The sequence below is a fragment of the Betta splendens genome, chromosome 15 (genome assembly GCF_900634795.4).
Source record: "Betta splendens chromosome 15, fBetSpl5.4, whole genome shotgun sequence".
In the NCBI taxonomy this organism is placed as follows: Eukaryota; Metazoa; Chordata; class Actinopteri; order Anabantiformes; family Osphronemidae; genus Betta; species Betta splendens.
In genome coordinates this window covers 2,588,721-2,610,726 of record NC_040895.2, presented here as the reverse complement: position 1 = coordinate 2,610,726, position 22,006 = coordinate 2,588,721, and the positions used below count along the sequence as shown (strand labels likewise).

General features: G+C 49.0%; 1 protein-coding gene across 21 annotated transcripts in view; it reads right to left on the bottom strand.

Annotated features, from left to right (window-relative positions):
- Nucleotides 1-22,006, bottom strand: part of col13a1 (collagen, type XIII, alpha 1) — a 203,537-nt gene that overhangs the window by 115,037 nt on the left and 66,494 nt on the right. For 20 of the 21 annotated variants that reach the window (XM_055502806.1, XM_055502799.1, XM_055502800.1 and 17 more), the window contains 2 exons: nucleotides 7,676-7,702; nucleotides 7,484-7,510 (listed from right to left, as the gene is read on the bottom strand). In XM_055502806.1, the coding sequence (XP_055358781.1) occupies nucleotides 7,484-7,510; nucleotides 7,676-7,702 (54 nt within the window). Of the gene's footprint in view, nucleotides 1-7,483; nucleotides 7,511-7,675; nucleotides 7,703-9,000; nucleotides 10,178-22,006 lie in introns of those variants that run through there. The other variant, XM_055502807.1, reaches the window with a different exon arrangement.

The following is a 22,006-nucleotide window of genomic DNA, read 5'->3' as shown; positions in this document are numbered from 1 at the left end:
TGTAGAGGATATCATATAATAAAAATAAATAAATTGTTTCTCTGCTGCTACAGCCTCGGCTGCGTTGGGTTGTTAGTGTCCCTTTCACCTGTACCATATGAAATGTGTTCCTACGAAGTTGATCAGCCGCTTTCAGAATCAGAATCGTTTTTATTCCCCAGGTTTAAAAGGGGCAAACATTATTTTTATTTACAAAAAAAAATAAAACGTTCACATGTGATTTGTCTGCTTTGATGTAGACAAAACTCTTGAAAGCATTTTACTTTACATTCCGTTTATTTTGTTAGTCTCACTTTCATATCTGTCTGATAATAAAAGTGGGCGGGGCTATCAGTCCCGTAGCAAAGGTAAGCGCTGACTGTGGGGGCTGGGCGCATCAACATACAGGACAAAGACCTGTGTTCCTCTGCCACAGCCTCCTCTTTCAGCCTGTTGTAATTGCAAATGCTGCACTGAGCTCTCTTTTACTTTGATGAGTTTTGTGTCTACATGAAAGCGGGCAGAACAACGTCCATGCGTGCGTCACGCTGAAAGCGGCTGGTGAACCTCTTGGGAACATGGCTCTAGCTCTGCAATGACTTTATGTGGTACAGGTGAAAGGGAAAATAACGAAATAAACGGAATATAAAAAGGAAACGCTTTCAAGCGTTTTCTGTTTATATTTTTAATGCACATTTATTAAAACTGTACTATCGTTTTTTCGTAATTTTTGGTGACGTTACAGTGCAAACCGTATGGGATTTTTTTTTTAAAAATAAAAATAATGTTTGCCCTGTTCAAACCTGGGGAATAAAAACGATTCTGATTCTGAAAGCGGCTGATCACTTTCGTAGGAACACATTTCATATGGTAGAGGTGAAAGGGACACTAACAACCCAACGCAGCCGAGGCTGTAGCAGCAGAGAAACGCAGATCTTTGTCCTGCTCCAGGACCAGTGTCCCTGCTCTGGGACGTGGATGGCCACGCCCAATTTCATTCAACAGACGGACATGAAAGAGGGAATCACGAAATAAACAGCTGGTTAACTTCGTAGGAACATGGCTGTAGCTCTGCAATGACTTTATGTGGTACAGGTGAAAGGAGTAATAACGAAATAAACAGCTGGTTAACTTCGTAGGAACACCTTGTAGTAGGAACTGGTATATTTAGAAAACCCAGTAGTCCTAGTGTTAAGGTGTGGGAACTGGGGAGGAGACGGCAGTAGCGACTGAAGAGCGAATAGAGTTGATGTCTTCCCCGCTGACAGGCGCATTCATTTGATAATGCACGTCCTTGGCTGACAGTTCAGTTGAAAAACACACTGAATCTTTATTAAACCGTCCCTGAATAACATCTATGAACTGCAGTTTCTTCCTTGATTATCCATGATTATTATGAAAGAAGCGCAAATCTTCGCCAGTCCAAATTGTGCAATTAATACTGTGTTTACAATAAAGGTAATAAATAATAATATTAGTATTTTCGTTTTAAAAAGCACTGCATATTTTAAACGAATGTCGAAGTGCTACAAATAACTTAGATCAGAAAGCTACGATAAATCCCTACGTTTATTTTTGCAGAGTAAACATGTAGAACAAACTACTTGCTGCATTAATGAGTCTTAGACCTGCAGCAGATCACGCCGCCCGATGCTGCCCAGTCTCCCACGGAGCTTTGTCCCGGAGCTGAAGTATTTTCACCTGCTGATCGAGTAGTAGCAACACATTAGCATGTCTTTGCGCCTCTACGGAGGAGGAGAGTGATGAGAAGTTTGCCTTTGCGACTGTGAGCAAACATGAGACAAGCAAAAGCTTGGTCGAACTCAGATTCAAGTCATCTGAGTACGAAACACATCACATATCATTCGATCTCGTGTTTCATTCGAGCGGCAGTCTGGAGCTCTCTGCTAAGACTGCTGCCCCGCGACCCGGACGGATGAGCTTCGATTAAAAATTAAAAGCAGAGTTTTTTTGTTTTTCGTTTTTCTCTAAACGAAAAAAACAGCTTAAAATTCAAGTCCGTGTGTTTTTGTTAAAAATATTTTTGTTCGGTTTATTGGTTTGTAATGCGGTGCTTTTATTCGGGATAGATAGATGGATGGGAGATCAAAGTTTTGAAACATACACGGGCCGAATAAGTCACATCAGCCACTCATTCAGTTACAATGACACGCACAGTCAAAACAAATTCTCGCTACATCTAGTGCGCCACTCCCCCGTTCCTCTCGTAGCCTGCATTTGCACATCCATACATTTGTGTATTGGTCACTCTCTGTCTGGACTCATGACTCCGAAACACGTCACATGTTAGTGTAAGAGGTTGATGTCTCCACCAAATTATAAGCAGAGGTAACGATAGAACGACTTTTTGTTTTCTGTTTGTCTCTAAACAACAAAAACATATTAACTCCAATTCCGTGTCTTTTTGTAAAAAACAAATATTTTTGCCTGTTTTATTGGTTTGTAAGGCGGTGCTTTGATTAAAATCCCTTTGCAGCTCAACGAAAGAGAAACGAAAACGCCGTGAAAGTGGCTGGATGGACGGATGGGAAATGAAAATGTTGAAACGTACACTGGTCGAATAAGTGCTCTCAGCCTCAGTTACAATGACACGCACAGTCAAAACAAGTCAAACTGCAGTTCTGCAGACACAGAGTAAACGCGTAGGAACAAACATGCTGCTGTAATGCGTCGCTGTAGATCTGCTGATTTCTGGCGTCCTGTCAAAATTACGACCGACAACTGCTGTAAAACAAATTCCTATGATTATTACGGTTATTTACGTTAACTCTACGACTATTGGAAAACATTCATTAACAAGTTGTGGAAGTTTAAAACCTAAATAAGCGGCTTTAGTCGCAGATGGACTGCGCTCTACGTCTTTACTTGCGCATTCAAATTATATTAATTAAACCGCGACGCATAATCATGGTATTATGTGAAGTCAATGTGTTGTATCGGATGTTAGAACGGTGGGTGTGTACATATTTTTAAGAGACGCCTTCTATTTAAAGACACGAAAAAGCTGAGGAGAATGAAAACAAGAATGTGTTGCTGCTGTGGTGCTGCCTGTTTTAAACCACACAGAACAATTATAACTTCGCAGTGAACAGAAAACAGCTAAGCCATCAACAAGTTGTTGCCCTTCATACTCCCCATGTTTTAAGAATAAGAATAAGAATAAGAATAAGAATAAGAAAACCTTTAATAGTCCCGCAGTGGGGAAATTACCTCTCACAACAGCAGTACAGATGAGCAAGAATACAGGTACAGAACAGTTTGTGTTGGCACAGTACAAAGCAGTACAGTACAGTTAGAGTGAGTATGAGGTCATTGCAGGGTTATTGCACAGTAATGGGTATAAGATTTGTACCGGTAACAATATACATGATTGTTCACAGATTTACACATTGTTGTGTACATATTGTGCAGAGCAGGTTGCTATATAAACCACTGATGCAGTGGGTGAGTGACTGTGGTGGGATGTGGTCAACAGTTTTGATTGTACAGTCTGACAGCAGCAGGTAGGAAGGATCTACGATATCTCTCCTTCACACAGCGAGGGTGGATCAGTCTGCTACTGAACCTGCTCTCCAGAGCAGACAGTGAGTCCTCCAGTGGGTGAGAGACCTGGTCCATGATGGATGTCAGTTTAGCCAGGACCCTTCTCTCACCCACCTCCTGCACCGTGTCCAGAGTGCAGCCCAGGACAGAGCTGGACTTTCTGATGATCCTGTCCAGTCTCTTCCTGTCCCTCGCTGTGATGCTGCTGCCCCAGCAGACCACACCGTACAGGATGGCTGATGCCACCACAGAGTCATAGAAGGTCTTCAGGAGTGGCCCCTTCACTCCAAAAGACCGCAGTCTCCTCAGCAGGTAGAGTCTGCTCTGACCCTTCCTGTACAGTGCATCCGTGTTATGAGTCCAGTCCAGTTTATTGTTCAGATGCACTCCCAGGTACTTGTAAGAGTCCACTCTCTCAATGTCCCTTCCCTGGATGTGCATCGGTGGGATGAGAGCAGGCTGCTGTCTGCGGAAATCCACCACCATCTCCTTCGTTTTCCCTACATTGATCAGGAGGTGGTTCCGCTGGCACCAGTCCACAAAGTTCTGAGTGAGTCCTCTGTACTCTGCATCGTCATCATCGGTGATCAGTCCGACGATCGCAGAGTCATCAGAGAACTTCTGCAGAACACAGCTGTCCGTGTTGTGTCTGAAGTCTGACGTGTAGAGGGTGAAAAGGAAGGGGGCCAGTACAGTCCCCTGTGGGGCCCCCACACTGCAGGTCAGAGTGTCAGACACACAGTCCCTGGCTCTCACAAACTGAGGCCTGTTTGTGAGATAGTCCATAATCCACTCCGTCAGATGAAGGTCCACACCAGCCTCCTCCAGTTTGTGTTTCAGAAGCATCGGCTGGATGGTGTTGAAGGCACTGGAGAAGTCAAAGAACATGATCCTCACAGTGCTGCCGGGCTTCTCTAGGTGGGAAAGGGCTCGATGTAGGAGGAAGATGACAGCGTCGTCTACTCCTATGCCGTGTCGGTAGGCGAACTGCAGCGGGTCCAGGTAGGTTCCCACTGCAGAGCGGAGGTTACCCAGGACCAGTCTCTCCAGTGTCTTCATCAGGTGTGATGTCAGAGCCACTGGTCTGAAGCTGCTGGGGTCTTTGGCGTGCGGTGTCTTGGGCACTGGTACCACGCAGGAGGTCTTCCAGAGCTGTGGTACCACCCTCAGCTTGAGGCTCAGGTTGAAGACATGCTCCATAACTCCACACAGTTCGCCTGCACAGGACTTAAGGAGTCTGGAGCTGATGCCGTCTGGTCCAGCTGCTTTCCTGGCCTTGATCTTCCTGAGCTCACTTCTCACCTGGGTGCTGGAGAAGGATAGGGGTGGAGGGAGTGTCTTAGTCTGGTGTGAAGTGAGGGGTTGAGGAAGTGACTCAGTGTGGTGTGAAGTGAGGGGGTGTGGTTGGGATGAGTCACCAGTCGTCAGGGCTGAGGGTAGAGGGCTTTGTGTAAAGGTGTGAAGGGCTGTGGGGGCTGGTAATCCAGTGGTATGAGGTGACAAGAGGTTCGGAAGCAGCTGCTGGGAGGTGTGAGTGGGTGCTTGGTCAAACCTATTAAAGTGTGAGTTCAGCTCGTTGACCCAGCTCAGGTCCCCCTCAGCCTGTGGGTGTGGAGCTTTGAAGCCTGAGATGGTTTTCAGGCTCCTCCACACCTCACTGACATTGTTCTGCTGCAGCTGCTCCTCCATCTTCCTCCTGTAGCTGGACTTCCCCTCACGGATTTTCCTCCTCAGCTCCTTCTGCACCCTCCTCAGCTCCTCCCTGTCCCCTGATTTAAATGCTCTCTTCTTCTCCTTTAGCAGAGCTTTGTTCCCACCGCCTGGTGGGAACAGTGTTTTCACAGCAGAAGTTTATGTAGTCCGTTACACAATCTGTTATTGCGTTAATGTCCTCCCCATGTGGGTCGCAAAGCTCCGTCCACACAGTGGTGTTAAAACAGTCCCTGAGAGCCTCCTCGCTCTCAGCTGTCCACCTCTTCACTGTGCGGGGCACCACCGCCTGCCTGTGTACAACAGGTTTATACACAGGCAGGAGATGCAGGATGTTGTGGTCAGCTCTGCCTAGCAGTGGGAGGGAGGATGCAGCGTAGGCCTCTTTGGTGTTGGCATAGAATAAGTCCAGTGTTTTATTGTCTCTGGTGGGGCAGGTCACATACTGGGTGTATGTAGGCAGAGCAGCTGAAGGAGGTGCATGGTTAAAGTCCCCAGAGATCAGGAAGAGGGCCTGTGGGTGCTGTGTTTGCAGCCTGCTGGTGACTGAGAGCAGGGTCTCAGAAGCTGTGTCAGCGTTAGCGGAGGGTGGGACGTACACAGCAATTATTATAACGTGTGTGAACTCCCTTGGCAGGTAGAATGGCCTCATGCCCACCGCCAACAGCTCAATGTCTCTGTTACACAGCTTCATTTTGACAGTGCAATGTCGTGGCATACACCACCTGATGTTCACAAACACAGCCAGACCCCCTCCCTTCCTCTTACCGCTGTTCTCCGTTCTGTTCGCACGTAGCAGATGAAAATTGTCCAGTGCGACAGTCGAGTCCGGGATGAGTGACGTCAGCCAGGTCTCCGTGAACAGCAGAACGCTGCTCGTTCTGTACTCCGGCTGGTACCACGTGAGCGCCGCGAGCTCGTCGATCTTGTTGGCGAGAGATCTCACGTTCCCCATGATAACGGAGGGGACAGCGGGCCTGAAGCGTCTCGTTTTCTCCCGTCGTAGTTTTCCAGCGCGGCGCCCACGTCGGGACTTCACCAGCACCTCAGCGGTGATCTCGTGTCTGTCTCTGGGCAGAACTACGGCGCTGCGCAGCGCGATCAGCTGCTCCGCGGTGTAAACAATGCGCGCTCTGACCCCGACGCACATCGTAGCTTTAAAAACAGCGTTTGTACTGCGCCAAACTTAGAAAAACTATAAAAAAGCTGTGTACAGGTTGTGTACACTAATGTTACTAACAACACACTAGAAAGGTAAACTTAAATAAGTGAAAAAAGTAATAAATAGAAGTAAGAGGACAGGAGCTGTTGTGACCAGCAGCCAGCTCGACCGGCGCCGGAGAAAAAAAAAAAAAAAAAAAGCACACAACAGATACTTAATAGTAAAATAGGTCTGGTGTAATATCTGTGTGACAGATAGAAATGAACAGTCGGACCTCAGTTACGCTGTAGTGCTTTGGAGGCTTCTAATCAACGCTGCGCCACCTGGTGGTTAAAACGAGACTAGCGTCCTGATTTTTTTCAGCCGGCTGCAGGATTAAAAATCTTTAGTCAGCGACGCACTCGCTGCGCCGTGGCGACGCGTCGGTACTGCAGTAAAAACCCTAGTCACTTTGAACCGCTGCCACTGTAGGTTATATTTTTACAGTGTGTTTGAATAAAGATATTGTTTCTAAGTTGTTTAGCAACTTTTCATTCGAATCACAGCAGACAATTGTTAAAAAGCCACAGAACTGGGAACGCTAGATTTACAGCAGACTGTTGTTAAAAAGCAACAGAACTGGCAACGGTAGATTCACAGCAGACAGTTGTTAAAAAGCCACAGCACTGGCAACGGTAGATTCATTGCCGCACTGGGAAATTCAGTTATGCTGAAGATACTGTGTTATGTTTGTATGTAGCTCTGTTTTACATGCATACATGTGTTTTACACATCTATGTAGAGTATGTACATACACAATATGTACATCTTATGTACAGTATAGATTTATTCACATGTAAAATAGTTGCTGGTGCTATTTTGGTAATTAGAAAAACAAGGTTATTGTAACAACTAAATTAATGTATGATTATGGAAATAATAGCAATTTTTAATTTTAGTAATGAATAATTTTAAGTATAGGTATAACACTGTTCATAATTCAATGCTCGATTTGACTTTTTACATTTACTGTGACAATTGAAGGCATGGCCAGTTAGACTAATATTAACAACAACTACACTTGCTTACCATGTCTCCCTTCAGTCCGCTTTGCCCCTGTGTAGCAACAGTTAGAATAGTCAGTACAGGTGGTACAATGAGAAACAGTTCAAATCTACTGGAACACCCACAACATGTCTCCTATCAAGCACAATAACATGCAAATGTGGTATTGGAATCTCACTACTAAAGTTGTATCCCTTTTAATTTGAAAAAACTCACAGGTTTGCCATCCAACCCAATTGGACCCTGAAAGAGGAAGTAAAAGACATGAGTTTGCAGGAAAAAAATAACTTCTTTTTAAGACGGTAACAGTTGAACATAGCTTTCCAGATATTCATCTCTGGTTTGATGTTAGAGGCCGTAGTTTAGTGGGTGGAGCCAGTAGAGAGTGAGAAGCCGATGTACAGTCAGGTCCATAAATATTGGGACAGTGACACATTTTTGGCTCTATACACCACCACAATCTCCCACTTATTAAGGAACCAAAAGTAATGGGACATAATAACAGTCACTTTCACTTTTTAATACTTGGTTGCAAATCCTCTGCAGTCAATTATAGCCTGAAGTCTGGAACGCATAGACATCACCAGACGCTGGGTTTCATCCCTGGTAATGCTCTGCCAGGCCTCCAATGCAACTGTCTTCAGTTCCCTTCAGTTTTGTCTTCAGCAAGTGAAATGCAAGCTCAATCGGATTCAGGTCAGGTTGCAATTGATGTAAATACCCTCAAATTAAAGCCTTACTCTGTCATGGTCTGTTTCACCTATGCTAGGCTGGGTTTTCAAGAGTATCCTGGAAGAAGAACCAGGTTTGTGCAGCATAATGTAGAGTCCCATTCCATCGCTTGAGAGAAGCAGCTTCCCCCGCTCTGTGGCCGAGCACATTCATTTACATGGAGACACGGCCGGAACACATGTGGAACACATAGCCACTTTTCTAGAAGTGGCTACAGTATGTGGGGGAATGGGCCACACTTGAGTACTGACTTTATCTGTAAAATTCAACTCAGTTGGTCGACTGACGGTCTCAGAAAGCAAAGGTTTGCAGTTCAAACCCCCTCCTTGGCCAGGTGTGGGAAAAACACCACAATTGATATTGTGCTGCTTGTCAATCTGATAAACCAGGGACTTCTTTTTTGCTTTTATGTCATGTTTTTCAAAAGTGAAACATACAATAAATTTAAAGATAAAGTCAATACTCAAGTGGCTACCAACTGAGCTACCAGGCTAACCAGGTTCAAGCCCACCATAGCACCAAGAGACAGGAAGGAGGTTGCTGAATGCTTGCTTGTATTCAATGCATGTAAATGAATGTGCTCGGCGCAGAGCGGGGGAGGCTGCTTCTCTCAAGTTTGCAGGACACACTTAGTGCTATGGGCCCTTCTGGTAACTCATAAAAATGCAAAAACAACATTTTTTATATGTTTGTAAATATAAATGAAAGGTGATTTTTTTTTTCTTTTAGGGGATTTATTGGTAAAATCACATCTTCCATCTTTGCAAATGACAATAAAAGGGAAGTTGTAGGAAAAATGCACATTTTACCTTCCTCGTTGCACCGCCTCTGGCCGAAGCAGGCAACTGCGCCTTTCTGATACAACAGTAAGATTGTATAGTACAGTAAGAAATGTTGGTACTGTGCAAATTCATGTCTCCATGAGAGGTAGTTTGGATGACCACAGCACAGCCTGTGACAGAAAACACAGGTTTTGTTGAAGTGGCTCAGCGTGAACTCCCCCTCGCTGTGGGGGGAAATGCCCCATTTACGGAACAATAGAAGCCGTTAACAGGATGATGGCTGAAGTGTGCGGATCTCTGGACCCAGCTGTGGGACGCCCTCAAAAAAAGGTATCCTGACCCGTCCTTGGGGTGACTAGTGTTAACATCCTTTTTCCATGACCTAAAAAAGGCTTTCAACCAGTCCCAGTAGGATAATCACATGCACATAAAATGAGTTTGTTCCCTAAACTCACACATTAAATACCATCTGACACATCCTCCCCCATCCCACTAGTATTTCCAAATACTGGAACATCCAAGAATGAGAAAATCCAAAGCTGATGTAAATCATGTTTCATGTATGTATCTGTGTGTGTGTGTGTGTGTGTGTGTGTGTGTGTGTGTGTGTGTGTGTGTGTGTGTGTGTGTGTGTGTGTGTGTGTGTGTGTGTACATTACATATGAAAATCCAGCCCTTCAGTCTTGGGAGGACCTTTGATTTTTGTCTTTGTGGTGTCACTTTCTGTTTCTGTTTCCTTTGACTTCCTGTTTATGGTTCAGTCCCTTAGATAGGTTACTCTGGGTATGTTACCGTGTCACTGTTACCTTGATCATATTACAAAAAGGTGGTTGCTAACAGGTGATGTGGAGTAATTCGAAACTTCTAAAACTACTCCCCATGGTCTGCCAAATGGAGTGACTCAAAAACTCAAAGCTCTCCAGGCCCCACACTGGGGATTCTACAATCTACTTTGACATACAGAGTCGGCCAGGACAAACAAACAAAGTGAGGAGGTCTCCAATTGCCACATCCTGCAGTCTATTTAATTTAATTCGATTCGATTCAATTCAATTCAATTCGATTCAATTCAATTCAATTCAATTCAATTCAATTCAATTCAATTCAATTCAATTCAATTCAATTCAATTCAATTCAAGTCAATTCAAGTCAATTCAATTCAATTTATATAGCGCCAAATCACAAGGTTATCTCAAGGCCTTTTACAAGGTAAGGTTTAAGACCTTACACAACTAAACCCAACAAATCTCACATACAGCAAGCCTTTAATTACAATTTGACAGCGACAATGGAGAGGAAAAACTCTAATGAGGAAGAAATCTCCAGCAGAATCAGGCTGGATGTGGGCGGCCAACTGCCTCGACCGGTTGGGGTGAGGGGAGAGAGAGAGAAGCACAGCAACAACAAACAAGCAACAACAGAGCAGAGGCAGGATGGTTGGACCAGGGACTGGACACAGGCAGGATGGTTGGATTCGCAACTGCTCCCAGCAGTCTATGTCTATTGCAGCTTAACTAAGAGATGATTCTTGTGACTACAGTAACAATCATTGCTAGTGATCTAAACCATCTCTGACTATAAGCTTTATGAAAAAGGAAGGTTTTAACCCTGATCGAGAGTGTGTCAGCTTCTCGAACTTAAACAGGGAGCTGGTTCCACAGGAGAGGAGCTTGGTAACTAAAGGCTCTGCTCTCTGCTCTCTTTCTAGGTCCCGTCAGAACTCAGACTGCAGCATTTTGAATTAGCTGTAGGCTTTTTAAGGAGCTGTTAAGACATGCTACGAGTAAGCAGTTACAGTAGTCCAGGTAACAAATGCATGAATCAGTTTCTCTGCATCGCTCTAAGAGAGGATGTTTCTGATTTTAGCTATATTTCTAAGTTGAAAGTAGGGAGCTCTGTAGATTTGTTTAATGTATGATGTAAAAGAGAGATCCTGGTCAAAGATGACACCAAGGTTCCTCACAGTAGAATCTAAAGCTAATGTTATGCCATCCAGGGTGGCTATCTGACTCAATAGTGTCTCTCTGTGATTTTTAGGCCCAACGATAAGAATTTGGGTTTTATCTGAATTTAGTAGAAGGAAGTTTTGGGATAGAGAACTTGATGTTTTTTAAACAACTTTGAATTTTGAGTAGTTAATCTGTTTCATTTGGTTCCAAAGACATATATATAGCTAGTTATCATCTGCATAGCAATGACAATAGAATGATCACCTAGAGACTCCAGACTCCTAAAGTCCTGCACAGCTGTGTGGAGTTATGGGTCATGTCTTCAATCTGAGCCTCAAGATGAGGGTGGTACCACGGCTTTGTATAACCTCCTGCGTGGTGCCAGTACCCAAGACACCGCATGCCTCAAGACCTCAGCAGCTTCAGACTAGTGGCTCTGACATCACATATGATGAAAACACTGGAGGGACTGGTCCTGGGTCACCTCCGCTCTGCAGTAGAAACCTACCTGGACCCGCTGCAGTACGCCTACTGACCTGGCATAGGAGTAGAGGATGCTGTCATCTTCCTCCTACATTGAGCTCTTCTGTTACGCTAGAGGCGCTCCTGTGTTTTGGGTAATCACCTGAGTTTCATTTCCTGTTCTGTGTAATGAGTTGATGATACCCACCTGCCTTTATGGGTATTTAAGGCATGGCTTTGTTTTAACACATTGTTGTTGTGTCACAAGGTCGTGGCTGGACGTTATGTTTAAAGAGAGTTTTGATACAGTGGAGTTTTTTTTTGGATGTCTTGTTCCCTGTCAGGTTTTTGAGTGTCTTGTGTTCATGTTTAGGTTTTGCCCGTAGTGTTACGGAATGTTTTAGGTTTATGTAAGCTAAACAATTATCTGACCACCTGAGGAGGAACAACATGTACAAAGGTTATACTGTATATTTTTTAAGATCTTAGTGCTGCATTTGGTACAATTGATCATAACATTATATTACAGGGATAAGAACATAGCATTGAAATTAAAGGAACAGCACTGAGATGGTTTCAATCCTATTTGTCAAACAGATTCCAGTTTGTTCATGTTAACGACAATCCTCCATACTGTATCCACAAGGATTAGATTTGGAGTACCACAATGTTCTGTGCTTGGTCCAGTACTGTTTAGTCTATACATGTCTCCTCTAGGTGATATTATTAAGAAGCATTTTATAAATCTTCATTGTTACGTAGATGATACTCAGCTATATATGTCTTTGGAACCCAATGAAACACAACAACTAGTCAAAATTCAGGGTTGTTTAAAAGACATCAAATCCTGGATGTCCCAAAACTTCCTTCAACTAAATTCAGATAAAACTGAAATTCTTATTGTTGGGCCTAAAAATCACAGAGAGACACTATTGAGTCAGATAGCCACCCTGGATGGCATAACATTAGCTTCAGATTCTACTGTAAGAAAAATTGGTGACATCTTTGACCAGGATCTCTCTTTTACATCATACATTAAACAAATCTCCTAGAACTGCCTACTTTCATCATAGAAATATAGCTAAAATTAGAAGCATCCTCTCTCAGAACGATGCACTAATTCATGCATTTGTTACCTCTAAGCCGGACTATTGTAACACCTTACTCGTGTCCTATGTCCTAATAGCTTCCTAAAAAGCCTACAGCTATTATAATTCAAATATATATAATAGGTCGAAATGCTGCAGCCAGAATTTCGATGGGTCTCACAAAGAGAGATCACATTTCTCCTGCGTTTGCTTCTCTGCAGTGTCTGCCTATAAAATGTAGCATAGAATTTAAAATTCCCCTACTCACCTACAAAGCACTTAATGATAAAGCTCATTATCTTAAAAATCTCATAGTTCCTTATGCTCCCAGCAGAACACTTCGTCCCCAGAGCGCTGGGCTATGTGTGATTCCTAGAGTCTTTAGAAATGTAGTTTGAGATGGTTCAGGTTACTGGCAATAATTGTTAATCACAGGAACCATTTCTTAGTTAGGCTGCAATAGACATAGACTGCTGGGGGACTTAATTTATATACTGAGCTCCTCCGTTTCCTTCCATCTCTTCTATACAATAACCTCCCATTATTGTTCCATGTTGAACTAACCTTGTCTCTTTCTTTGCAGTAGTTGTACTTCTCTCCCATTCTGTCCTCACCTACCAGTATCATTGGACTATGTGTCGGTGATGGGCAGCTGCAGATCCAACCTTCCTGCTCGTGTCCAGTCCCTGGTCCAGTCATCCTGCCTCTGCTCTGTTGTTGCTCATTGTTGTTGCTCATTGTTGTTGGCGGTGCTTTTCTCTCTCTCTCTCTCTCTCTCTCTCTCTCTCTCTCTCTCTCTCTCTCTCTCTCTCTCTCTCTCTCTCTCTCTCTCTCTCTCTCTCTCTCTCTCTCTCTCTCTCCCCTCTCCCCACCCGTTGGCTGCCCACATCCAGCCTGGTTCTGCTGGAGATTTCTTCCTCATTAGAGAGGGAGTTTTTCCTCTCAATTGTTGCTGTCAAATTGTAATTAAAGGCTTGCTGTATGTGAGATTTGTTGGGTTTAGTTGTATAAGGTCTTAAACCTTTCCCTGTAAAGTGCCTTGACATAACCTTGTGATTTGGCGCTATATAAGTTGAATTGAATGGAATGGAATGGAATGGAATGATGTGGCAATTGGAGACCTCCTCACTTTATTATTTGCTTGTCCTGGCCGGCTTTGCATAAGCAGTCAGAGTAGATTGTAGAATCCCCAGTGTGGGGCCTTGAGAGCTAAGATGTTGCTGTGTTGGTGGACAGGTTAAGTTTCTGCTTTAGAGGGTGCAACCAGCTGCTGAAACCAAGCAAATCTGCTAAGTAAACAATCTGTGCAAAATAAATAAGTAGGGATATGCCTTAGGCTAACACATTCATAACTAAACAACTGTTGTACTGTGGTTTACCTTGGCAATAAATACTAATACCAATAATAGTGTTAAGGTATGTGCACATACTCATACAAACATATACATATCATATACATGCACATATACATTTTTATACATATCCCATACTACTTCATAATAGCCATGACATACAACAACACAATTTCCATATTCACACATTATTGATATTGGTAGTGATAAGTATCAGTAATACTTACAGTTGGGTTTGGAAAGCCTGTTTATCAGCTCAGGTTGTTGAGTGTCCCACTACAAGGTTAGTAAAGCTGTAGCTTAACATTGTTCACCCAGATGGCAGATGTTGGTGCATGAACAATGCCACTTGTGGAAGCCAGGGTGATGTGAGGGGCTCGGCCACTACGCCCATCCAACAAGCAGAGGAAAGAATCCTAGCAGCCAGGGAGCCCGCACACCTTCAGTTCCAGGAGGGCAGTTGTTGCGACCCAAGCCGCCCACACAGAGCCCCACAGGCAGAGCTGCAGCAGCCACAGACACAGCACCAGAGATCAGAGTGGGCCACCGTGGGTCAACGCTGTCCGCCCCTTGAGAACCAGGGGCAAACACTCCCCCCGGCGGGAGGGTCGGCCTGAAAGAGTGGAGCCCGAGGACCCACGGTCTGTAGGGAGCCCGCTAGAAGATGCCCCCGCATCCAGAGTGGGGTCCACCCCCAGTCCACCACCCCTACACGAGCGGAGCGGGGCCGACCCCCTGGCACCACACCGGCCTGCAGCACAAGGCCAGCAATTGGTGGGGGTCAGCAGAAAAGAGACCACCCAGGCAGATGATCAACGTACCCCGGGCGGAAAACCGGACCCCCCACACTCCAACCGCACCACACACATACAGTTATTTGCCATTGTCCTACTGCAGATCAAACCATACCATCTTAGCTTGATTGTAACTAGCCCCCCGACAAAAAAGAAAATAACGTCAGGGTTATGAGTGTATCTCTCTCTTACTGTACATATGTACAGAAACTAGACCTACCACGGTCAGGGCACATGGATAGAGCTTTAAGACACATAGGTGTTACTGGTCAGGCTTCCTCCTGAGGCTATGTAGCCCTTCCGGCGGTGTGAACTTAGTGATAGTTTGTTGGGACACAGTAAAGCACGAGGCGGACACACTTTTGGCATCAGAACAGTATTCTTTCCCCGACCTGTCTCGTCTGTCATCTCAAGCAGGCAGACCGATGCCACCCTGCACATAAAGGCTGATCGATGGCCCCCACTGCTTCCAGCATGGAGATGTCTGTCCAGACTTTGCACATCGCGGTAGCTGGAGCGCCAGGCCAACATGAAGCACATGCCACTGGCGCATACCAAAGCAGGCATCCAGAACAAAGAGGCTTAGCCTGTTCTTCTGTATTGTGGCAGCCATAGAGCCCTTCCTGCTGAACCTGATGAATATGTCGCTGGCGCAGGCCACAGCAGGGCCAGGCAGTCGTCATGACTACAAAGGCCAAAGGTGGGGACAGGACAGGCCAGCAAACACCCTAAACAGCTGTGAGAAAGTAACAAGACAACTTGGAGACCTATGGTGACACCACCAGGCCATTGAACAGCCAGGCTGACTCAGGCCAGGGCCTTGGAGACCCCAAATGGAGTTGCCACCAAACTGCTAGGGCACGGCCACGACACATGTCCGTCCAGACACCAGTGCAAGCGCTCACAAGCAAATAAACAGGATCCAGCAGCAGCTGGACCCCTTCCCATCAATAGAGCAGTGGCAGCTGCTGGAAAGCCAGTCAGGTGACCGTAGAACTTTTTTAACACAATGTGAGATTAATTCATTTTGTCATACCTCACGGGACCCGCAGTGGTATGGGCGACCGCGGAGTGGCAGAACCAGTCGGGGTGTATGAGCACTTACGCCAGTTTTGCCAAAGCCCTGAAGCATATCTTTTGGGAGGTGACCGCCGGCCAAGGCGCTGCTCAGCGGCTCCTCAACATCAGGCAGGGCTCACGCAGCACGGCAAAATATGCCATTGAGTTCTGCACGCTAGAGGGCTGGGATGCCACCGTGTTAGGGGACGTGTTCTCGCCAAGTGAAGGACTGTTTGGCAGCTCGGGACCTGCCATGAGAGCTGGATTCGCTGATCGAGCAAGCAGGAACAGCACACAGAGACCGAGGAGCTCCGACCTTGGACAGGCGAGTTCACCCAGGAGTAGCGAGCTGCACGGAGACCAGAGGCTGCCCCGCGGCAGAAAAATAAAGTGATGGACTAAACCAGTCCTCGAGCCTTAGCACCAGAACACATCCCCACTATCAGACCAGCAGTCTCAGGGGCAGACGCTAGCCTGATGGATGCCGGGTTGACGACTAATGCGTTGGCGGAACCAGGAGACACTGCAGCACTGGATGGGTGGCCGCTGCGAAGAATTACGCACCACAGGAAACCGGTACGAATGAAGTTTCTCGACATGGACTTGAAGGAGGTTTTTAGCAAAAACAAAGCCATGGAGCTGCCTCTGCATTGAACCCACGACTGTGCCATCAACCTGCAACCAGGCGCCACCCCATTGAAGGGACAATTGTTTCAGTTGTCAACCAAGGAGAGGGTGGCCATGAAGGACTACCTGGATGGAGCCCTGGCGGCGGGGTTGATCCGTCTGTCATCCTCTCCAGAAGGCGGGGGATCTTCTTTGTGTCACGATCTGGGTCTTGGGTCTAGTTGTTTCTTGTTTTATTTTGGTAATCTCCTGGTTTCTGTTCCTGTTTTAGCTTTACTTCCGGGTTTTGTTCTTGTCACAGCTGTCCCTGCTTCACCTGGTCGTTACCCACACCTGCACTGTATCAGTAATCAAGTCACGTTGTACTTAACCACCACCAGTGTCCTCAGTCCCTTGCCAGATCGTTGCTCGTGTGTCGTCGTGCTTTCCCAGTTTCATTGTTCCTGCCGTGTCTTCGTGTTTCCTGTTTTTTTTTGATGCTCGACCTTGTTACTACTGCCTGTTGCCGACCATTGCCTGCCTGACCACGATTCTACGCCTGATGTTTGGTATCGTACTCACCTCTTGTATCTGATCTGCGCCTGCTCCTGACTATGTCTCCGCCTAATCCCATGTAACTCGTCTGATCACCTGTGTATGACCCTGCCTGGACTTTACTCTGCATACTGGAATAAACCACACGCTTTAACGCCAGAAAATCGTGTATTGTGCTGTGCATGTGGGTCCTCTTCATCTGCCGTTCCCTGACAGAACGATCTGGCCAAACTTGGACCCAGCCAGCACTCAGCCGTCGCCCAGGTCAGTGACTGTTTTGTTTCTTGGTTTTTTTTTGGCGGCGAGTCTCCTTCACCTGCGAGGAAGTATGGAGTTCACCTGCGCCGAGCTACCCAGCGACCTACGCGTTTATTTTCAAATCCTTGCGGAGGATTACCGACGGGCGATTAACCCGGAGAACCAGCGCAGCGCCGTGGAGGTGGCGATATTGACGCTGGAGGACGATGACAGCGCGTTAGAGCGCCCCAGTGTTCGTCGCCTCTATGAGCGGCTGTGCGCGAGGTTCGATGAGCTAAGCGACGCGCTCCGCACCACGCCAGCGCCGGTCGCACCGCCGATGGTTTCGGTTTCCTCCTCCCAGCCCCGTCGGACCGTCACGATTGCACCAGCCTGCCCAGCCCCACGTTTGCTCCGCTGGGAGGATTTCCTGCACTCGTGCGGTCCCCTGTCTCCGTGGTCTCCAGCTCAGCCGTGTTCCGTTCAGTCTCCAGTCCAGCCGCGAGCTGTTCAGTCTCCAGTCCAGCCAAGCCCTGTTCAGTCTCCAGTCCAGCCGAGCCCTGTTCAGTCTCCAGTCCAGCCGAGCCCTGTTCAGTCTCCAGTCCAGCCGAGCCCTGTTCAGTCTCCAGTCCAGCCGAGCCCTGTTCAGTCTCCAGTCCAGCCGAGCCCTGTTCAGTCTCCAGTCCAGCCGAGCCCTGTTCAGTCTCGAGTCCAGCCGAGCCCTGTTCAGTCTCCAGTCCAGTCGAGCCCAGTCCAGGTTCCAGTCCAGTCGAGCCCAGTCCAGGTTCCAGTCCAGTCGAGCCCAGTCCCGGTTCCAGTCCAGCCGAGCCCTGTTCAGTCTCGAGTCCAGCCGAGCCCTGTTCAGTCTCCAGTCCAGTCGAGCCCAGTCCAGGTTCCAGTCCAGTCGAGCCCAGTCCAGGTTCCAGTCCAGTCGAGCCCTGTTCAGTCTCCAGTCCAGTCGAGCCCAGTCCCGGTTCCAGTTCAGTCGAGCCCAGTCCCGGTTCCAGTTCAGTCGAGCCCAGTCCAGGTTCCCGTCCAGTCGAGCCCAGTACAGGTCTCAGCCCAGTCGAGCCCAGTCCAGGTCTCAGCCCAGTCGAGCCCAGTTCAGGTTCCAGCCCAGTCGAGCCCAGTCCAGTCGAGCCCAGTCCAGTCGAGCCCAGTTCAGGTTCCAGCCCAGTCGAGCCCAGTCCAGTCGAGCCCAGTCCAGGTTCCAGCCCAGTCGAGCCCAGTCCAGTCGAGCCCAGTCCAGGTTCCAGCCCAGTCGAGCCCAGTCCAGTCGAGCCCAGTTCAGGTTCCAGTCCAGTCGAGCCCAGTCCAGTTGAGCCCAGTCCAGTTGAGCCCAGTCCAGTCGAGCCCTGTTCCAGTCCAGTCGAGCCCTGTCCCAGTCCAGTCGAGCCCTGTCCCAGTACAGTCGAGCTCTGTCCCAGTACAGTCGAGCTCTGTCCCAGTTCAGTCCAGTCACGCTCCTGTCCCAGTTCAGTCCAGTCACGCGCAGGTCTTATCCCAGTCAGAGGACTCCACCTGTCGAACGGGTGCTGTGCACACCCGATCAGGCCCGACATCTCCTCCGTCGAGCTCGGCAGCTGTAAGCAGTCATGCCGGCTCCAGAGGGGACGCCGTCCCAGTTCCTGTCGGCCATGTTGCGGCCGTTCCTGTCGGCCATGTTGCGGCCGTTCCTGTCGGCCATGTTGCGGCCGTTCTAGTCCCTGTTCCTGTTCCTGTCGGCCATGTTGAGGCCGTTCCAGTCCCTGTTCCTGTTCCTGTCGGCCATGTTGAGGCCGTTCCAGTCGGCCATGTTGCGGCCGTTCCAGTCCCCGTTCCTGTTCCTGTCGGCCATGTTGAGGACGTTCCAGTCCCGGTTCCTGTTCCTGTCGGCCATGTTGAGGCCGTTCCAGTCCCTGTTCCTGTTCCTGTCGGCCATGTTGAGGCCGTTCCTGTCGGCCATGTTGCGGCCGTCCCCGTTCCTGTTCCTGTCGGCCAAGTTGGGGTCGTTCCTGTTTCTGTCGGCCAAGTAGATGCCGTTCCTGTCCCTGTCGGCCAAGTAGATGCCGTTCCTGTCCCTGTCGGCCAAGTAGATGCCGTTCCTGTCCCTGTCGGCCAAGTAGATGCCGTTCCTGTCCCTGTCGGCCAAGTAGATGCCGTTCCTGTCCCTGTCGGCCAAGTAGATGCCGTTCCTGTCGGCCAAGTAGATGCCGTTCCTGTCGGCCAAGTAGATGCCGTTCCTGTCGGCCAAGTAGATGCCGTCCCTGTCGGCCAAGTAGATGCCGTTCCTGTCCCTGTCAGTCTCGGGGTGGCAGTCCCCGCGCACCTCCAGGAGGAGGTCGCGCCAGCTGCAGTCCCCGCGCACCTCCAGGAGGAGGTCGCGCCAGCTGCAGTTCCCGCGCACCTCCAGGAGGAGGTCGCGCCAGCTGCAGTTCCCGCGCACCTCCAGGAGGAGGTCGCGCCAGCTGCAGTCCCGGCGGACCCCCAGGAGGGGCCCGCGCCCGCCGCAGCCCCGGGGGACCTCCAGGAGGGGGTCGCGCCCGCCGCAGCCCCGGCGGACCTCCAGGAGGGGGTCGCGCCCGTCGCAGTCCCGGCGGACCTCCAGGAGGGGGTCGCGCCCGTCGCAGTCCCGGCGGACCTCCAGGAGGGGGTCGCGCCCGTCGCAGTCCCGGCGGACCCCCAGGAGGGGGTCGCGCCCGTCGCAGTCCCGGCGGACCTCCAGGAGGGGGTCGCGCCCGTCATAGTTCCTGCCCACCTCCAGGAGGGTGTTGCTCCTGGCGGCTCGGCCCCGGCCGCACCTGCATCGGTTCCTGGCGGCTCGGCCCCGGCCGCACCTGCATCGGTTCCTGGCGCCTCAGGCCCGGCCGCACCTGCATCGGTTCCTGGCGGCTCGGCTCCGGCCGCACCTGCATCGGTTCCTGGCGGCTCGGCTCCGGCCGCACCTGCATCGGTTCCTGCCTCGTCTCGGTCTCCGCTGCCGGACTGGTGGCCTCGCCCTCGGCGCCTCCTGCTGCCTGGATGGCGCTGCCTCCTGCGGCGACGTCCACCTCGACCCCTCGGTCTCCAGGATCGGCGTCCGCCTGGAGGACGTCGCCGTTCGGGGGGGTCCCCGTGGACGCTGGCCCAGCCCAGGGGCGCTGGGGGTGCCCCCCTGCCTCAGCAGCGGTTGAGCAGGATCTCGCCGCGTCCCCACCCTCCGTGAGGGACTCCCTGCACTCTGTTGTTTTCCTGGTCGTGGACTTTTGTTCTTGTTTTGTGGACATTCATGTTGGGTTCTCTTGATTATGAGACTTGTTCTTTGTTTTTCTGGTCGGTCTGTATTCGGGCGTGAATTCTGTTTGATGGGGGTTCCCGTTTTGCCCTCCCCGGTCCGCCCTCCGCCCGCCCTGTCTGTGTTCTGTGCGGGTTGTTTTTGGTTCTGTCCCTCCGCCAGTCCTCCCTCCGCCCGCCCTGCTCGGGTTTGGTTTTTTTTGTTTTTTTTGGTCGTCTGGAATCCGCCCTTGGGAGGGGGGTACTGTCACGATCTGGGTCTTGGGTCTAGTTGTTTCCTGTTTTATTTTGGTAATCTCCTGGTTTCTGTTCCTGTTTTAGCTTTACTTCCGGGTTTTGTTCTTGTCACAGCTGTCCCTGCTTCACCTGGTCGTTACCCACACCTGCACTGTATCAGTAATCAAGTCACGTTGTACTTAACCACCACCAGTGTCCTCAGTCCCTTGCCAGATCGTTGCTCGTGTGTCGTCGTGCTTTCCCAGTTTCATTGTTCCTGCCGTGTCTTCGTGTTTCCTGGTTTTTTTTGATGCTCGACCTTGTTACTACTGCCTGTTGCCGACCATTGCCTGCCTGACCACGATTCTACGCCTGATGTTTGGTATCGTACTCACCTCTTGTATCTGATCTGCGCCTGCTCCTGACTACGTCTCCGCCTAATCCCATGTAACTCGTCTGATCACCTGTGTATGACCCTGCCTGGACTTTACTCCGCATACTGGAATAAACCACACGCTTTAACGCCAGAAAATCGTGTATTGTGCTGTGCATGTGGGTCCTCTTCATCTGCCGTTCCCTGACACTTTGTGGGCAAGAAGGACAGGTCCCTCCGGCTTTGCATCGACTACCGGGGACTGAACGACATTACCATCCGGGACTCCTATCCACTCCCGCTGCTGGCCTCCGCATTCGAGGTATTGGCTGAAGCGTGGGTTTTCACCAAGCTGGACCTCTGCATTGCTTACCACCTGGTGCGTATAAGAGAGGGGGACGAGTGGAAGACGGCGTTTAACACCTCTAAAGGACACTTTGAATATTTAGCTATGCCATTTGGACTCTCCAGTGTTCCAGGGGTTGGTAAATGACGTGCTGGGGGAGATGATTAACAATTTTGTATTACTTTATCTTGACGATATCCTGATCTTTTCAAAATCAGAGGAGGAGTACCGCCAGCACGTGAGGAAAGTCCTAGGGAGGCTGTTGGAGAACCAGCTTTTCGTGAAGGCCGAGAAGTGTGAGTTTCACGTCTCCACAGTGTCAGTCCTAGGTTTCATCCTTTCCCAGGGTCGCATTGGCATGGATCCCGGTAAGACCCAGGTGGTGGAGGCGTGGCCCACACGCAGAGTCGGCGAGACGTCCACTGTTCCTGGGGTTCACCAACTTTTACAGGCACTTCATACAGTGTTTCAGCTCCATAGCGGCTCCGTCACAGGTGGAGCGGAACTATGACATCGAGGATCGAGAACTGCGAGCAATTAAGGCGGCGCTGGAGGAGCGGAGACACTTGCTAGAGTGAGCGGACCAGCCATTTCTGGTCTATACAGATTACAAAAATCTAAAGTACATGAAGTTGGCCAAGCGTCTGAACTCCCGTCAGGCACGGTGGTCACTATTCTTTGCACGCTTTATTTTTCCATCTATCTTACCGCCGAGGGTCAAAAAACACCAAGCCAGACGCCATG